This window comes from Phalacrocorax carbo, chromosome 6 (genome assembly GCF_963921805.1).
Source record: "Phalacrocorax carbo chromosome 6, bPhaCar2.1, whole genome shotgun sequence".
Lineage (NCBI taxonomy): Eukaryota > Metazoa > Chordata > Aves > Suliformes > Phalacrocoracidae > Phalacrocorax > Phalacrocorax carbo.
Genome location: NC_087518.1, coordinates 10,906,678 through 10,920,520, shown reverse-complemented (window position 1 = coordinate 10,920,520; position 13,843 = coordinate 10,906,678). Strand labels below are relative to the sequence as shown.

Here is a 13,843-nt window from a genome sequence, read left to right as displayed (position 1 = left end):
AAGGGGTTTCAATTCCAGCTGCTACCCATGCTGGTAACCGAAGGGAAGATGCTGGTGATGACGGTCCTGGGGCTGCCTCCTTTGGCCTCATGCAATCAGCATCCTTCTACCAGGACAGCCACCGTGCTAGTCCCTTCATGGCAGTTTCTTCCCTGTGCTCTGCTGCACCGGCATGAAACAACCCTTTTCTTTCTCATTATAGACCTCTCCTCTGCCAGCCACAGACACAGCTCCTCTTGTTCGCCTTACTCGCTCCTGTGCTTTCCAAAACAGGGGCCCAGGAATTTTGTAGTTGGGGTATGAGTTCCTAAGCTCTTGAATGGTGAGAACCAGCTGTTTGGTCAATCTGGATCTTTCATTTAATAATATAGACTTTTTAAAATTTCCCTTTAAACATTGCCCTGGCATTTTGGAGTTCTGCTCCCTGCTGGACCATTTTTGCTGCTAGTGCTAGACAAGAAAAGTGACAGTGCTGAGTCTAGTGGATGCTGCTGTAGCTGGAGTTACCATGCATGTCTGGAGCTTATGCTGGGGTGATGCCAAGCAGGATACGTGCATGTGGAGCTGAACTGTCAGGGTTGGTCTCATGGGAGGAATGTCTCCTTTTGGGTGTTCACCTGTGTAGGGGGTCTGGAGAAGGAAGTCCTTTGCTCACCATTAAGTGATGGTGGGAAAATAAGAATGCTGCTTCCTGCCTCTTTCAAGATGGGTGGAAAACCCATCTGAAAATCATGAAAATCACAACTTTTATGTGTTATTCTCTCCCTGCCCTCGGACAGCAGCAGGCAGGTGCCTTTTTAAGACCAAGACCATTCTTCTAACAGACAAGATGACTAACTTCTACCCAGATGCTTAGTAGGAAGACAACCCCACTATTATTCTCAGCAGAGCTGCTGGAAGAGCAGTGGCACTTATTTACCTGTTTGAGTGCCTCCTCCTGCTAATGAGGGGCAGAACAAAAGAATTATTCCCCTTCCCACCCTTTTGCAGAGGAGTTTTTTTAGGACTTGTTTTTTATTCTGGAGCTGAAGTGCTGATTTTTGTAACCTTCACCTCCCTTATTGTGTGAATAACGTGTGTGATCACTGGTGAGAAAAATCCATGAAGTGTAGTTAAGCATGTTGGTGGAGCAGCTTGGGGCAGCCAAAGTTGGTCTGAAACAGGGCTCTGCTCTGGGCCAGCCATGCTGGGGTGGCTAGGGCACTTGGTACATGTCCCAGGCTACCTCACTTGTACCCTGAAAAGAAGGGTGGATGAAAGACCAGAGAATGTGTCCCATGTGTCTATACCTGTGTCCCCGCCAGCATGGAGCTCACTTCTCCAGCTGGGGCACAGGGTTACCCTCCCTGGTGGGGTGAGCTGTGTTCGTGGGAACATCCCTTGGGTGGATTAAGTGCCTTGTGATGAGCTGCATCAGGGATGAGCAACGTCAGCGTTAGGGAAAAAGCTCTGAGTGATGCAGGGGGAGAGCAGTGGCTGGTGATGAATGTGCAAGGGCAGTACTGGGGAGATGTGGCTACATTTTAGGTTTTGATGGGATTTTCATGCCGGGTGGGTGACAAAATGGGGGGCTGCGAGGGAGCAGCACTGCTGTGTGGTCTTCCCAGTTCAGTCGCTGCACCTGCAGCCTCCAGAAATACTGGTCCTGTCCCTCTGCAATGCTCAGATGGAAGGCTTTTAAAGTATGCTCTCAAAGCCCCGGTTTTCAGCATGGGCAACCAGGTACTGCGGTTTGCCTGAACAAGCAGAGCCTCTCTCCCTGGCCCTGGCGTGCTGCCTCTTGTTGTTTTAAACCAGCTGCAGAGCAAAGCTCCCTGCTCAGTGCAAGGCTAATCTCAGCTCATCTGACATTAGTGTAAACTGACACCCTTGGGAATTTGGGGACAGAAAACTTTCCCTGGGGAAATGGCTGCTATGCAAACTCCGCCTTGAGAAACCGGGCAGAAGAGCAGTGGAGAGGTGCAGGTGCCTGGAAACAACCCCCGCCGCTGCCTGGGGGTCTGGGAGCATTTGCCTGGGCACCCTGGGGAGAGGCTGCTGGGGAGACTGCGCTTGCAGGATTACTTGAAGGTGGTTTGCTGTGGTTAGAAGGATGTTAGCTACATTCCTGTGCTCAGCGGGGCTGGTGCTCTGCAGGGCAAAGGAATCGGCAGGGAATCAGCTCTGGCTCTGCAGCACCCCTGAACCGGCCCCTGTTGAAGTCCTTGCCCTGCAGCGAAGGGTATCCCGGCAGGGGACTGTGTCCTGCTGGAGCCCTGCTGTTGGCTTGTACCCACGGGACAGTGGAGATACCAGAACAGGTTTTTTGGGTGCAGCTGCAGCCTTTGAAAGTAGAAATGTCCTTGGAGCCACGCTGGCAGCCTTTCCGGTCCCTTTTGTTGTAGAGCTGGGGATTGCCTTGCACTCCACAATCCACTACTGTAATCCCCTTGGAGTGCTGCTCTGGTCTAAGTTTAAAAGGGGTGCAGCTGAGACTGCTAATGCAGGCAGAGCTGGCGAGGGGTGCCAAGCCTTCCTCCTGCTCCGTGCTCCCATGTGGGTTCCCTCTGGGATGTAGCTGATGGATGGGGTTGTGCCTGGCAGAGCCCCTGCCCTGCCCCATGCCCTGAGCCAGGCTGGTTCTACAACGGCTGGGGGAAGGAAAGTTTTCCTGCCCACCACCTGGACACAACCTGGTCTTTGGGGAGGGCTGGAGCCTGCTGTTCATGCCCCCCCCCTGAAATGCAGCAGAAGGACCTGTCTCTTTTCCATCCCCCATCATCCTCAACCTAAGGATAAAGCAGCAACCCAGGAGCAGCCATAGAAGTCCTTGCTCCGTGCTAGCTGTGCGGTAGCACAGGTTGTTGTCAACCCTGGCAATGTTTGGGAACCTGAAACAGGAGTGAAATCTCTGAGCTTTTGGTGCCCATGAAAGTAAAACTGTCTCAGCTTTTTGGGGCTGCCAGCAAGCTGAGGGTGAGCTGACATGATGGGAGAGCCCGAGCTCCTGGGAGCATTTCAAAGCCAGGCCATTCAGTGCCGGGCTGTGGTGGGATCGTGATGTTTCAGAAAGAGGAAGCAATGGGGAAAGCCATTCAAAAGCCGTCTGGTCTGGGGGTCGGGGGCCAGCATAGATCACTTTTGAATGCAACAGGGCTGAACTGGGTGGCGCTGAGCCAAGCCTGACCTAACCAGTTTATTTCCCTGCTTTCAGTAATGCTTGTACAAATGTGCCTACGCCTGAAGGTCACGCCCATGTAAGCAAAGGTCTGGTGATTAGCTGTTGGCAGAGCGCGGCTCCTCCTGGGTGTGCTGTTTTAGCCCCGAGCCCCAGGAATGACCGTGGCTCTCCTGTGTGCTGGAGCCAGCGTGGCATCGGCACCTCAGATGGGTGCTGGAGGAAGGGAGGGCTGGGTGAGAGCGTCACCTCCTGTACCTGCCACTCCTCTGAGGTCCGGGAGAACAGATAAATGTTTGCTTGTCCCACAGCATTGATTTTCTTTCTGGGTGTTGGTAATGCTGGTTGGTGGGCTACTTTTATGGATGTTTCCCCTGCAACAGTGTCTAGCTCTGGTTTTGGAAGAATGCCCAGCAGATTTGCAAAGTTCTGCAAGGCACCTGGCTTGGATGTGCTCACACCTCTGAAGGCCACAGACCATGCTCAGCTGAGCATGCAGGGTCCCTCCTGGGGCAAAGGGTCACTGCTGTCCCCAGTGAAATAGAAGTTACTGACCTAGCGTGGTGCACAAGTGCATTCCTCTTAGAGGTAGGAGAGAAGCTCCAGAAGTATAACACTGCATCAGGGCATCACAACTGAATAACGATAATTTGTCTCTAGGCACTGATGTCATCACACATGAAAGCAAAATGACATCTAGCAGTATTCTCAGCACAACTATCTCTAGCTGCCTCGGCATGGCTTTGACTATGTAAAGCCCCACTTCCTTTCAGAGCTGTTTGGGTGCTCTCCCCAGGGGTTTGGAGGAGAGGGAGATGGTGTGGGACCTGGCCTGGCTCCTCCCCATCCCAGGAGGGAGCTGGCGGCAATTCACAGGCCAAGAAATACTTGGGCTTCCTCTGCACTGCATCTGTGCGAGACAGCCAGCAGGCTGCTGGACATGCTCGGAGCAAGCCTGATGTTTCTCCCCAGAAAGCCAAACTTTGCCTGTCCTAATACAATGCTCTGATCCCCTCCTCCCTGTCCTGAAAACCCCAGCAGGCCCCCATGCTGAGCCCATCAGGTGGAATTACTTAATCCACCCCTGACAAATGACACCTGCACCTGTGAGTGGCTCCCTTCCCCCTAATCCCTCTCTGCCATCAGCCGCCTTAGCACGCGCAGGGCAAAACAAGCAACATGTGAGCAGATGGTGCCTTCTCCATCATCCCACCACTGCTTCACCAGCCCCGAATAAAACTACCCCGTTACCTTTTTTCCGTGAGCTGCCCCCATGGTCCGACGTGTCGGCTGTGCCCTGGTCACCCGGGGCGTGGGACCGGCCAGTTCCCCGTGGTGACCGGCCCTGTTACTCCCGAGAGGATGCGCAGCTGTGCAGCTCCTGGCCCCTCGGCGGCCGCTGCAGGGAGACACGGGTGAAATCCAGCCCGTCTGCAGTGGGACCAGGCGGGAAAGCTTGCTTTTCCTCCCTTCTCCCAGCACGTGGAGAACTCATTTTCTTCATGCACCTAACGGCTGGCTCGCGCCCAGGCTCTGCCCGGGCACAAAGGCAGCTTTCATGCTGCGGATGCCCAGTTTCTAAGCTGGGATCCGTATTTTGAGAGGCTGTGGAAGATTACAGTAATTGCACTTGACAGGGCAAGATGTCACAGGATGTGGATTCGCCCGGCTGTGGGGCCCCAACACCCACTGGCCCTTGCCTGTGGCATCCTTCCTAGCTGCTGCTTTGGTGCTTTGCCAAAATAAACCTGTACCCCCAAAATAAGTCAGAATTATCCCTCTGCTTACCTGCTTGCATCCTGGCTTTTGGGTCCTGTTGCAGCACTGGATTTTGCAAACTTTGCTCCTGCTAATGACCCAGGCTGCCCGTTTGCTGCTGGAGCCCACTGTGGCCCCTGGGTGAGTCCGGGTAACCCGGAGCTGTGTCCTGGGAGGCTGGGCAGGTAAAGGCTTGTATTTGCTGAAGTCTCCGGGGGATGCAGCACAGTGAAAACTAGCCAGGTAGGTGCCTCTCTCTGCAGTAATACAGCTTTCAAAATGCGAGGCACTAAAAAAAACTCATTTGGGGATCTCTGTCCCTGCACTCACCACCCTTTTCAGATCTGCTTAAAAAATGAGCAGGTTAAATTTGACTCCTGAAGCCATATTAATACCCCTGCTTCCCAGATTCTGGACCTTTAAAAAGCTCATATTTATTTATTGGGACATGGTGACTTTGTCAGGAATAGCTCTTCAAAACACTGGCTGATGATTAAGATCCCTGCACAGGAGTTGCACTTTGAGCTCTCCCCATTTATTGAAAATAGCGATGTACCTTAGTTACTGCTCGATGATAGATTCAGAGCTAGTTTTAACCATCTGTAATGCGCTGAAAAAGATTTTTCCTTTATTTTGGCTTTAAACCAGACTTCTAATGTCCATTGCACAGGGTTAGGAAGAGTTTCCTATGGCTGAAAGGGGCTGGCTGGCTTCTTGGCTGTAGATGATGCTGTACGCTGGTTTACCCAATGCAGCCGCTTTTACAGCTCTTAGGCTGTTTTCAGTTTGGCTTATGAGCGAATCTAGATCCTTTGAGGGGGCTTAAAATAGTTGGCATATTTATGCTGCCAGTGTGGCAGGGCTGTGTGATGCGAGGGCTGTTGTGTCTGTTGCATTGTGTTATTTCTCGCTGCTGCCATGGGTAGGGATGATTCAGCGCTTGGGATTAACTGCTGCTGTTGCAGCAGATTTAGAGAATGATTTACGGCAGAGGCTTCCCTTGATGCAATCAGGTGCATGTTAAGTGCGCAGGAGGATAAGCTGGGATAAAATACTACAGCTACTGGGGAATTCCTCTGTGATGGCTGTTTGGGGTATTTATTTCAGTTTTGCCTTCGGAAGTTCTTATAGGTATTATACAATTTATTTGGGCATTTTTTCCTCGGTTAGGGAAAACCATTTGCCTTGCTGGTTTTAGATGGTGGTGCTTGATTTTGGATCAAGGGTTTCATCTCTAAGATGGCTCGCGCAGGACAGGCTGTGTCTCTTCCTGGTCTTATCCTGCCAATGCTTCTCAATTCTTCTGCTCCTTTGGGGTGACCTATGGGCTTAGATAACCAATGTGAACTGCCTGTAGAAGCTGTGCTGAGGCAAACCCTGCTGTCAGAGGCATAAAAGGCTGTCCAGGATTGCCTTGTGTTACCCTGCACAGCTCCAAGTGCTCCAGTAGAATGCTCCACCCTCACATTCTGCAAAACTGCTGGTCTGCTTTAAAGAATGGGGAAAAACCAGATACAATCATAGGAAATTAAAGTCTGTATATGATGCAAATTTACCTGTGTCCATGATGACAGATAAACCCAGGCCATCACTCATCAGGTTTATCTAATCTCAGCACTGCTTGCTCTCAGGGAGGTTTTGAGTACAGTTGGTGCTTTGGTGAATGTCCCCAGACACGAGCAGGGGGCAGATGCTCCCTCAGGACCTCCTCAGTGCTGGGCAGCAGCCTGGGAACCACCCTGGAAGGAGGCCTGTGGGGCTTTGCCGGCCTGTGTTTGGGCAGGGATCTCTCCTCTCCCGGCGGTGTCAGCTAGCCCTGGGCCGGGGCTCAGCTCTCGGATCAAGGCGGGTGTGAGGGTGTCCGCAGCAGGGTGCCAGCCGGGGTGTGTTAGATCGCTCCAGACTGATGCTGGCTCCAGCTCTCCTGGTAGAAGGCTCCCACCTATTGGTTATGCTGCACAACTTCAGCTGGCTGAGAAACTTGCACATCCATCCCTCCCGCCTGGCCAGGCAAAGTCGGGTTGGCATTATCCTGGAAGTTCCATGGAGGATTTAACTTGGATTTAATCCAGGAAAGATGCAACCGGGTGGGGGAAATGCTTTGGTCTGCAAATATTAACCTACGTTGCTGCAAGCCATCCCTGTGGCTGTCTGACCTTACTGTGGCTGTAGGAGGCAGTGGGGGGCTGGCAGGAGCTCCTGGGGGGAGCCACCAAAGCCTGAGCATCCCCAGGGACAACTTTGCCCTGTGCCATGTGTTGGGGAGAGCACCCCTGTGCAGTGCTGTGGGATGGGTGATGGTGATACCCAGCTTGTGGCAGAGGACATGGCAATGCTGTTCCTGCAGGGAAAAGCTTGGATTATGCTTGAAAATGAAGTGAGAAGCTAGTGTTTTATAGTTAGATATCTTATTTAAGAAATCTGAAAAACCTTCTACAAAGTTTTTTGTTAAAGACAGAAAAATAAAATACCCCCAATTTACCCATAGACAAGGACAGCTGGGCTGAAACCTCCTGGCCAGGCATTTGCTGAGGCTCTGCAGGCACTTGTACAGCTCTCCTCCAAGCCCCACGCAGCCCCTGCTGTGAAACAGCTGGTCCCTGGGAGCAGGCAGCCGCTGCTGGGCTGTGTGATGTGGCAGTGGTGGGGCTGGGCTCCCCACAATGGGGCTGGTGTACCAGTGAGACTGGTCTGTCCTCCATGGCAGGCTGGGGCTTGATGCTAATCCATCTTCTTGGGGGCACAGCCCTCCATCTCCAGCAGCTCAGGCCAGCCGTTGTATTTATTTGTATCTTTATCATTTTTGATGTGCTGTGGGAAAAAAAGAGAGAGAGAGAATATGAATGAGGAGGTTGGTGGCGCAAGGCAAATTTGCAACGTGACAAAACCTGCAGCTTGGCTTGATGTTGGGGATAACACCACTGGCCCACGTCTTCTGCAGGCAGGTAGGTGAGATGTAGCTTGGGAGGTACAATGAAGAGGATGGGAGCCTCCAGAACTGGTGGCAGGGGATGGCCACATACGTCTTCAAAGGGGCTCTTGTTCTTCATCCCTTTCGCTCCCAAGAAGACCCAATTGTCCCGGAAGCCCAGCTTGCTCACGTGGCTGCTGCCCAGTTCCACAAAATGGGCCCGTATTTTGTCATTCATCCTGAAAGAGGGTAAGAAAGTGTTAGTGTGGTGCTAGGTGGGTGTCTCCTCCTGTCCACTCTCTGCTGCTGGTAGCAGCACCTCCAGCTCCCCCCAGCTGCTGGTTTTTGGGGACCCAGGCATCACTCCCAGGGCCAAACTCACTTTGTGGCAGCATCATCATAGCTGGCTGTTAGCACGATGGTGCCGTGCTTGATCTCTTGGAGGAAGGTATCCAGTTTGTCAGTGTCTGGGAGAGAAAAGCATTAGGGAAAGAAAAAGGGGTTTAGCAGCTGCATGGCAGCTGGGAGGACCTCCTCTGGGTAGGTGGGAAGTATCCTGGCTGTGCTGGTGCTAGCCAGGATTAGGGGTCATGGATTTGGGGAAGGATGGGGTCCCAGAGACTGCATTTCCCCATCTTGTGTTTCCACCTGGGGTCTCCTGCAGTGCCTGGGGCTGGTGCCTTCCTCCTGCCAGCATGACAACTGCAGGATGCAATTTGCCTCTCAAGTTTGCTCAATAACTGTGAAATCTTCTAACGTGAATTTATGTCCCAACAGAAGAAATAAGCCTGCTTGGCCACAGAGCTGCCTGCCCTGTGATCCTGCCTTTGGCTGTGCTGCAGCAATAATTCCTCATCCCGCATCCATAGATGCTCGAGTCCAACACCCCATCTAGTGGCACAGGAGCCGACTGCTGTCTCCTTCCTGCTGCCTCTCCCACCACGTGTCTCTCTTGCAAACCTAGATGGATATCTCATAATATTGGCGTTCCTCCTTAAAACTCCAGAGTTACCAAGAACAGGTTGCAAAACCAAAAAGCAGAAAGGGTGATTGATCCCTGGGGAAGGCTCAAACAGCAAAGGGTAAATCAAAAACACTACAGTGGTGGATTTAGCATGTGATTTTGAGGACTCCTGCCAAAACTGTGGAGAGTTTGGTAACAGCTTTGTGATAATGGTGGGATTTACAGCATCCTGCAAGTCAGTGCCAGCCAGACTGTAGTGGGTGCTGCCCCAGCTCAGGGCATCTTGCTTTTAGGAAGATTGAAGCAGGCAGGCACAGTGACATAGTCTTTGCTGCTACCAGGCTCGGCTCCCTGTGCCCTGAGCTCCTCATTTACCCTCCTGCAAAAGGCAGGCGAATAAGCTGCTGCTTAGCCACCACCAGCATTCAAAAACTGAAAACTGCAAAATCTCAGGATTAGTGTAACTACCTGAGAAAGTAGCCTTTCCCAGGTCTTGAGTGCCCTGGTTTATTCAGTTTAGTGAAATTATGTTTTTCAGGCTATTATGCACATGTAAAAGAAGTGAAAAGCCCATCTGGGTGCGAACTCATTACGAGGACTCCAGGCTCAATTGCCTCAGGGAAAGCAGAGCTTTTACTGTCCAAGCTGGCAATTCTGGTCAAAGTCCACTAGACTTTATCATTAAATACATGACAGAGGAACAGCCTAAATAGCCAGCTGCCAGCAGTGCCGGTGTGAGCCCTGACTGGAAACCACCAGGCAGCAAAGAAACTGCACTTACCTCCAGAGTACATGTCGAATATGTCAGCTTTCAGGAGCTGCCCGTTTGTTCCTGGAAGGTTAAAATTCAAAACTGATCACAGTGAGTTTGAGCTCTAGGCTTTGCCTGGCCACCAGCTTGGGGTTCCTGTTTCTGCAAAATGCTTTGCTCTTCCCTTGGTATGTCATATTTGCTGTGATGGTGAATGTTGCTTGGTGGAGCTCATAGAGCCATCGTGCATGACCCAAGTGGGTTTGCTCCCACCTCCCTGGCAGTGCTTGCAACCATAATTGTGGCTGTTCACTCCAGGCAACACCTGACTGATGTGCTTTTGGATCAGTGGTGGTGTCTGGGATGGGGTCCCTGGTGGCCTGTGCCCTCCCCCAGGAGGGACCCCAGCCGTGGGAAGATGGTTAATGCCACCCAACTCACCGTTCACCAGTGCAATGTTCAGGCCTCTGCCAATGTTGTTTTTCAGATTGCTCATGAGGCTGGAAAGGAGAGCAGAGAGCACCCATCAGTGCAGGGCTGCCCTGGAGAGGCTGGTACCAGTGAAACAGGGCAATGTGTGGCTGCAGACAGTGAAATGCCCCTAGAAGGGTAGCAAAGAAAACTATTTCCAAATTTTTTTAACCACAAATGCACTCTGATGGCCATTGGTGTGCTCAGCAGAGGCCAGACTTGCCCTGTTCAAGCCCAGGCCAGCTGTGGCTGCCCCATCCCCCACTGTGTGCTACTTACATCATGTCATCAAAGCAGATGGAGGGTCCCACCACGTTTGCAGCACCGCTGGTGATCTTGAAGGCGAAATAGTTCTCGGGGCAGCTTTTCTTGTTCCCACATTTGTGCCGGGGCAGCTGCTCGCCTGTGAGGGAGGAGAGGAGCTGCAAGCCATGGTGTTCGCCCCATGGGGAGACACTGGCTGTGTCCCCAAGGAGCTAAGCAGAGCTGGCACTGGGGCACAGTGGCTCACTAGGAGGACAATGCTTGGACCTGCTTCTTGCATGAAGGGGGCTTGTCCCAGGATTGGGACCAGCTTTCTGTTGGAGATTTATGGTGTCGAGGCTTGGGGTGGGGTGGGATGAGCTGGCTGGGGTGCTGTTCTAGGTATAAGCAGCGGGATGGCACAGCTGATGCCATGGGGATTGCAGAGGGGTGTGTGCTGGGGAGTGTTTGGATCTGGCACTTGTTTTGGGCCAGCCCCTTGTGGCTTTTCTGCCCAAAGCTGCCCTGCTCTGGGCCAGGGTAGGGACCTGTGCCACACTGCCTGGATGGGGCCTGCAACCTGCTTCCTGCTGTAGCCTGTGGCCTGGGGATGTTTCTGCTGGGGCAGGGGGATCATGTGGAGGTTCATGTGCATGCAGAGCCCACCAAAGACATTGCTGCTGTGTGCAATAAGGAAATTCACCAGCATTTGGGAGGGTGGGATTTTGCCTTGGGAAAGGAGCTCTCAAGGGCAGCTATTGTGCTTTCACCATCACCCTCAGCCCTGGAGTGGTGTTAGGCAATGGAGATGAAGTTGAGAGTGGTACTCACTTCTGGGCTTGCTGGTGACACCTGTGGGTACCAAGAAGAAAGGTTAGACACCTGGGAGAGCTGCTGGCTCTTCCCAAGTCAGAAGCAGCCATTTAGGCACCAGCTCTCCAAAAATGCTCCCTGTGGCTGGCTGCAAGCACCCCTGCAGCCACCTGCCCCGGTGCAGCTTCCCACCATGCTGTCCCCTCCCTGCCTGGGTAACCAGAGCTGGTGGCTATGGCCTTGGCCAGGGACTACAAGTGCAAATGTTCATGGCAACTATATGCAACTCTGGGGCCTGGCATGCAGTGGGGCCGCCTGCACCCTCCCTCTGGACCCAGCTGGAGCCGTGCTGGTGCCTCACCGAGCCAGCTCCGCAGGCTGATGGCTTCCCATCTGTGATCAAAGTACGTCTGCACAATGAACCAGGTGCCCAGCAGTGTGATGAGCAGTGTCACGAACCGGATGATGCCTGCGAGGGGCAGGAGAGGAGCCAGGTGAGAGCAGCAGCAGCACAGATCGGGAACCAGCGCATCCTTCTGGCATTTTGGGGACATGGTCTGTGTGCCTGGGACCAAGGCACAAGATGACAGCCAGCACTTGTGTGGCATGGGAAGGCAGCTAACACTGCCTTGAAGGAAGGCACTCCTTCCTTCATCCTTTGAAAGACTCTGATCTCTTAATTAATATCTCTAGAGTGTGTGGTGGTGCTCAGATAGGCATTACTCTTCTACTGGGAGGCACTATTCATATTTCTCTCTGCATTAAAGTAAATCTGATAATTAGTCAGAAAGCTATGTAAATCCAAATATTTCTTATGTTCCCAGTGCTGGGAAGGCTACTATCCCCCAATTAGTCACTAGCTACAGCTGAGCAGCTGCTAATACAAATGTGATTGGCATTTGGCTTTAAAGCAACACTCATTGGAGCAAAACGTTCCAGTCCTGCATGGAAAGAGAGTATAAAAATATACTTATATTGCAGCTGAATGGCTCTTATGGAACCAGGAACATCTCAATAGCCACCTTTTCCCAGCTGCAGAGTGTTTCACTGGGAAAAATACAACAGGCTGAAATCTACATAATTCTTTTAAAAACCTGATGCTTATACAAAGGCCCTTTCCCACAGTCCTGGCAGGGGAAGGTCAGGGTAGCTGGGCTTGGAAGGGACACGTAAATGAGAGGAGGCATAAAGAACTGTAGAAAAATGGACAGAGAAAAGTAAATCTGTCTCCCTCCTTACCTGCCACCCGCATGGTGGTGGGGGGAGAGAGCACAACTGAGGGTATGGTCAGTGGTCACGAGCCACCCTGAGGAAAAAGAAGGGAAAAAAGCATACCTGTAATCACCAAACCTAGGCAGATATTAGATGAAAAAATAATTGCTAGGTTTAGGCATATTTGCAATAACTAAGAGGTCACTGAAGATGTATAAATTCTTATCAGGCACATGCTCAGTCCCACCCTGAGCAGGCTGCACTCACTGAGCTTGCTTCATTTTTAAACCTCTGAACTTTTCAGTGTGACTCTGCTGCTTGTTGAGCTCCTGTTTCACGTCCTTTTCTCAGTAATGGATCATGCTTTTTTATTGTGATGAGCTCAAGAAGCACATTTTCAGCGATGACTTTGCTGCATTTCCTTTGCAATTCCTTCTGGGATTATGCAAAACAGGTTTCAAATATTAGGGAGTGCAAAATGCTGTCTGAGGACAAGCTGCAATTTGACCTTGCCCATTTAGAGGAATCTGTGGGAACAAGCTCGTCCTACTTAAAACCAGAAAGGGAAGAAGTGCTGAGCTGCTAAGCTGGGCAGAGCAGCCAAGTTTGGGGACACCTGACTTAAGAACAGAAATGTTTCCACTTGTCCAAATCCTGCAGCAGCTTCACCCATGTGAATGGGAAGTGGTTGTAATTTAGAGCATAAACTATTTCCTATCTGAGTAAGTCCATATGCCCCCCTGCCTCCTGCTGCCAGCCCCAAAGGATGGGACAGGCACCTGCCACCCCGTGTACCCCCCAGCCTGGGGGCTGGGGGCCCACACTCCTACCTTTGAAATTCAGGGATGCAGCCTGGTGAAAGTCCGACCTGGAAACCACCCCAGCGTCCTAAGGCAAATTGTCACCTGTGAACCATGTGTCCAGCCTAATGTTAACTAAAGCAGCCCTTTAGTGAGGCTTGACGTAGAAAATTTGTGAAAGAGCTACACTGAGAGTTGCTTTTCCTGTTTGAAGGGTAAATAAGGAGCAATGGGTTGTGGCTGGGCTGGGCTGAAAGTTGATTTCAGGCTGCTGCGTCATGAGGAAGGAGAGAACTTTGCCACTGCCTCCTGCCCAGCCCTGCTCCGGGTCCCCTCTCAGGGCTTAAGTTCAGTGAAAGTGCCCATGGCCATGTGATTGACTAGCTGTGGTGCAGCATGCTCCCTTGGCCCCCTTGGCATGGACCCGTCCTCCCCTCCTCAGTGACCTGGTGAGATGCTTCTCCCCTGGCTTCCTCTGCACCCTGGGGCAGGTTGCAGCACCACTGTAAGGGGCTTTTAGGCAGCCTTAAAAACAGGCATGAAAACGATGTGCACTGCAGGAAGAAAGCTGCAGCTTTGCTGCTTGGCCTGCAACCCCGGAGGGAGTTTGCAGCGGGCCAGGGTGGCTGGTGCCTGGCCAGAGCAGCAGCCCCGCAATGACATTTCAGCTGTCCAAAGCGGCAGCCCAGCACCGCTCCCCACAAAGCCCCTCCACTGCACCCATGTCTGCCATGAGGCTGAGGCAAGGAGGAGGTGCTGAAGC

At 52.1% G+C, this 13,843-nt stretch overlaps 1 protein-coding gene across 3 annotated transcripts; it reads right to left on the bottom strand.

Annotated features, from left to right (window-relative positions):
• Positions 1 to 7,310: 7,310 nt before the first annotated feature.
• Positions 7,311 to 13,368, bottom strand: FAM3D (FAM3 metabolism regulating signaling molecule D). 3 transcript variants are annotated; one of them, XM_064455717.1, is made up of 10 exons: positions 13,111 to 13,368; positions 12,308 to 12,374; positions 11,430 to 11,537; positions 11,087 to 11,107; positions 10,292 to 10,415; positions 9,983 to 10,041; positions 9,572 to 9,622; positions 8,209 to 8,293; positions 7,804 to 8,065; positions 7,311 to 7,726 (listed from the first exon to the last, which is right to left on the bottom strand). In XM_064455717.1, exons 2-10 carry the CDS (start codon positions 12,318 to 12,320, stop codon positions 7,637 to 7,639), a joined length of 813 nt encoding a protein of 270 aa, XP_064311787.1. In that variant the 5' UTR covers positions 12,321 to 12,374; positions 13,111 to 13,368; the 3' UTR covers positions 7,311 to 7,636. The 3 variants fall into 3 exon arrangements, with proteins under 3 accessions (XP_064311787.1, XP_064311786.1, XP_064311788.1); XM_064455716.1 differs by lacking the exons at positions 12,308 to 12,374; positions 13,111 to 13,368 and having other exon boundaries at positions 11,430 to 11,628; XM_064455718.1 differs by lacking the exons at positions 12,308 to 12,374; positions 13,111 to 13,368 and having other exon boundaries at positions 7,939 to 8,065; positions 11,430 to 11,628.
• Positions 13,369 to 13,843: the final 475 nt, after the last annotated feature.

What these genes read in the sequence shown, in the direction of transcription:
- FAM3D (XM_064455716.1), bottom strand. Translation starts at nt 11,622, where the DNA reads ATGTCCCCAAAATGCCAGAAGGATGCGCTGGTTCCCGATCTGTGCTGC. An exon ending in GAACATTGCACTGGTGAACG is followed by an intron (nt 9,623 to 9,982) that starts GTGAGTTGGGTG and finishes TTAACCTTCCAG; the next exon opens with GAACAAACGGGCAGCTCCTG. An exon ending in ATTCGACATGTACTCTGGAG is followed by an intron (nt 8,294 to 9,571) that starts GTAAGTGCAGTT and finishes TTTCTCTCCCAG; the next exon opens with ACACTGACAAACTGGATACC.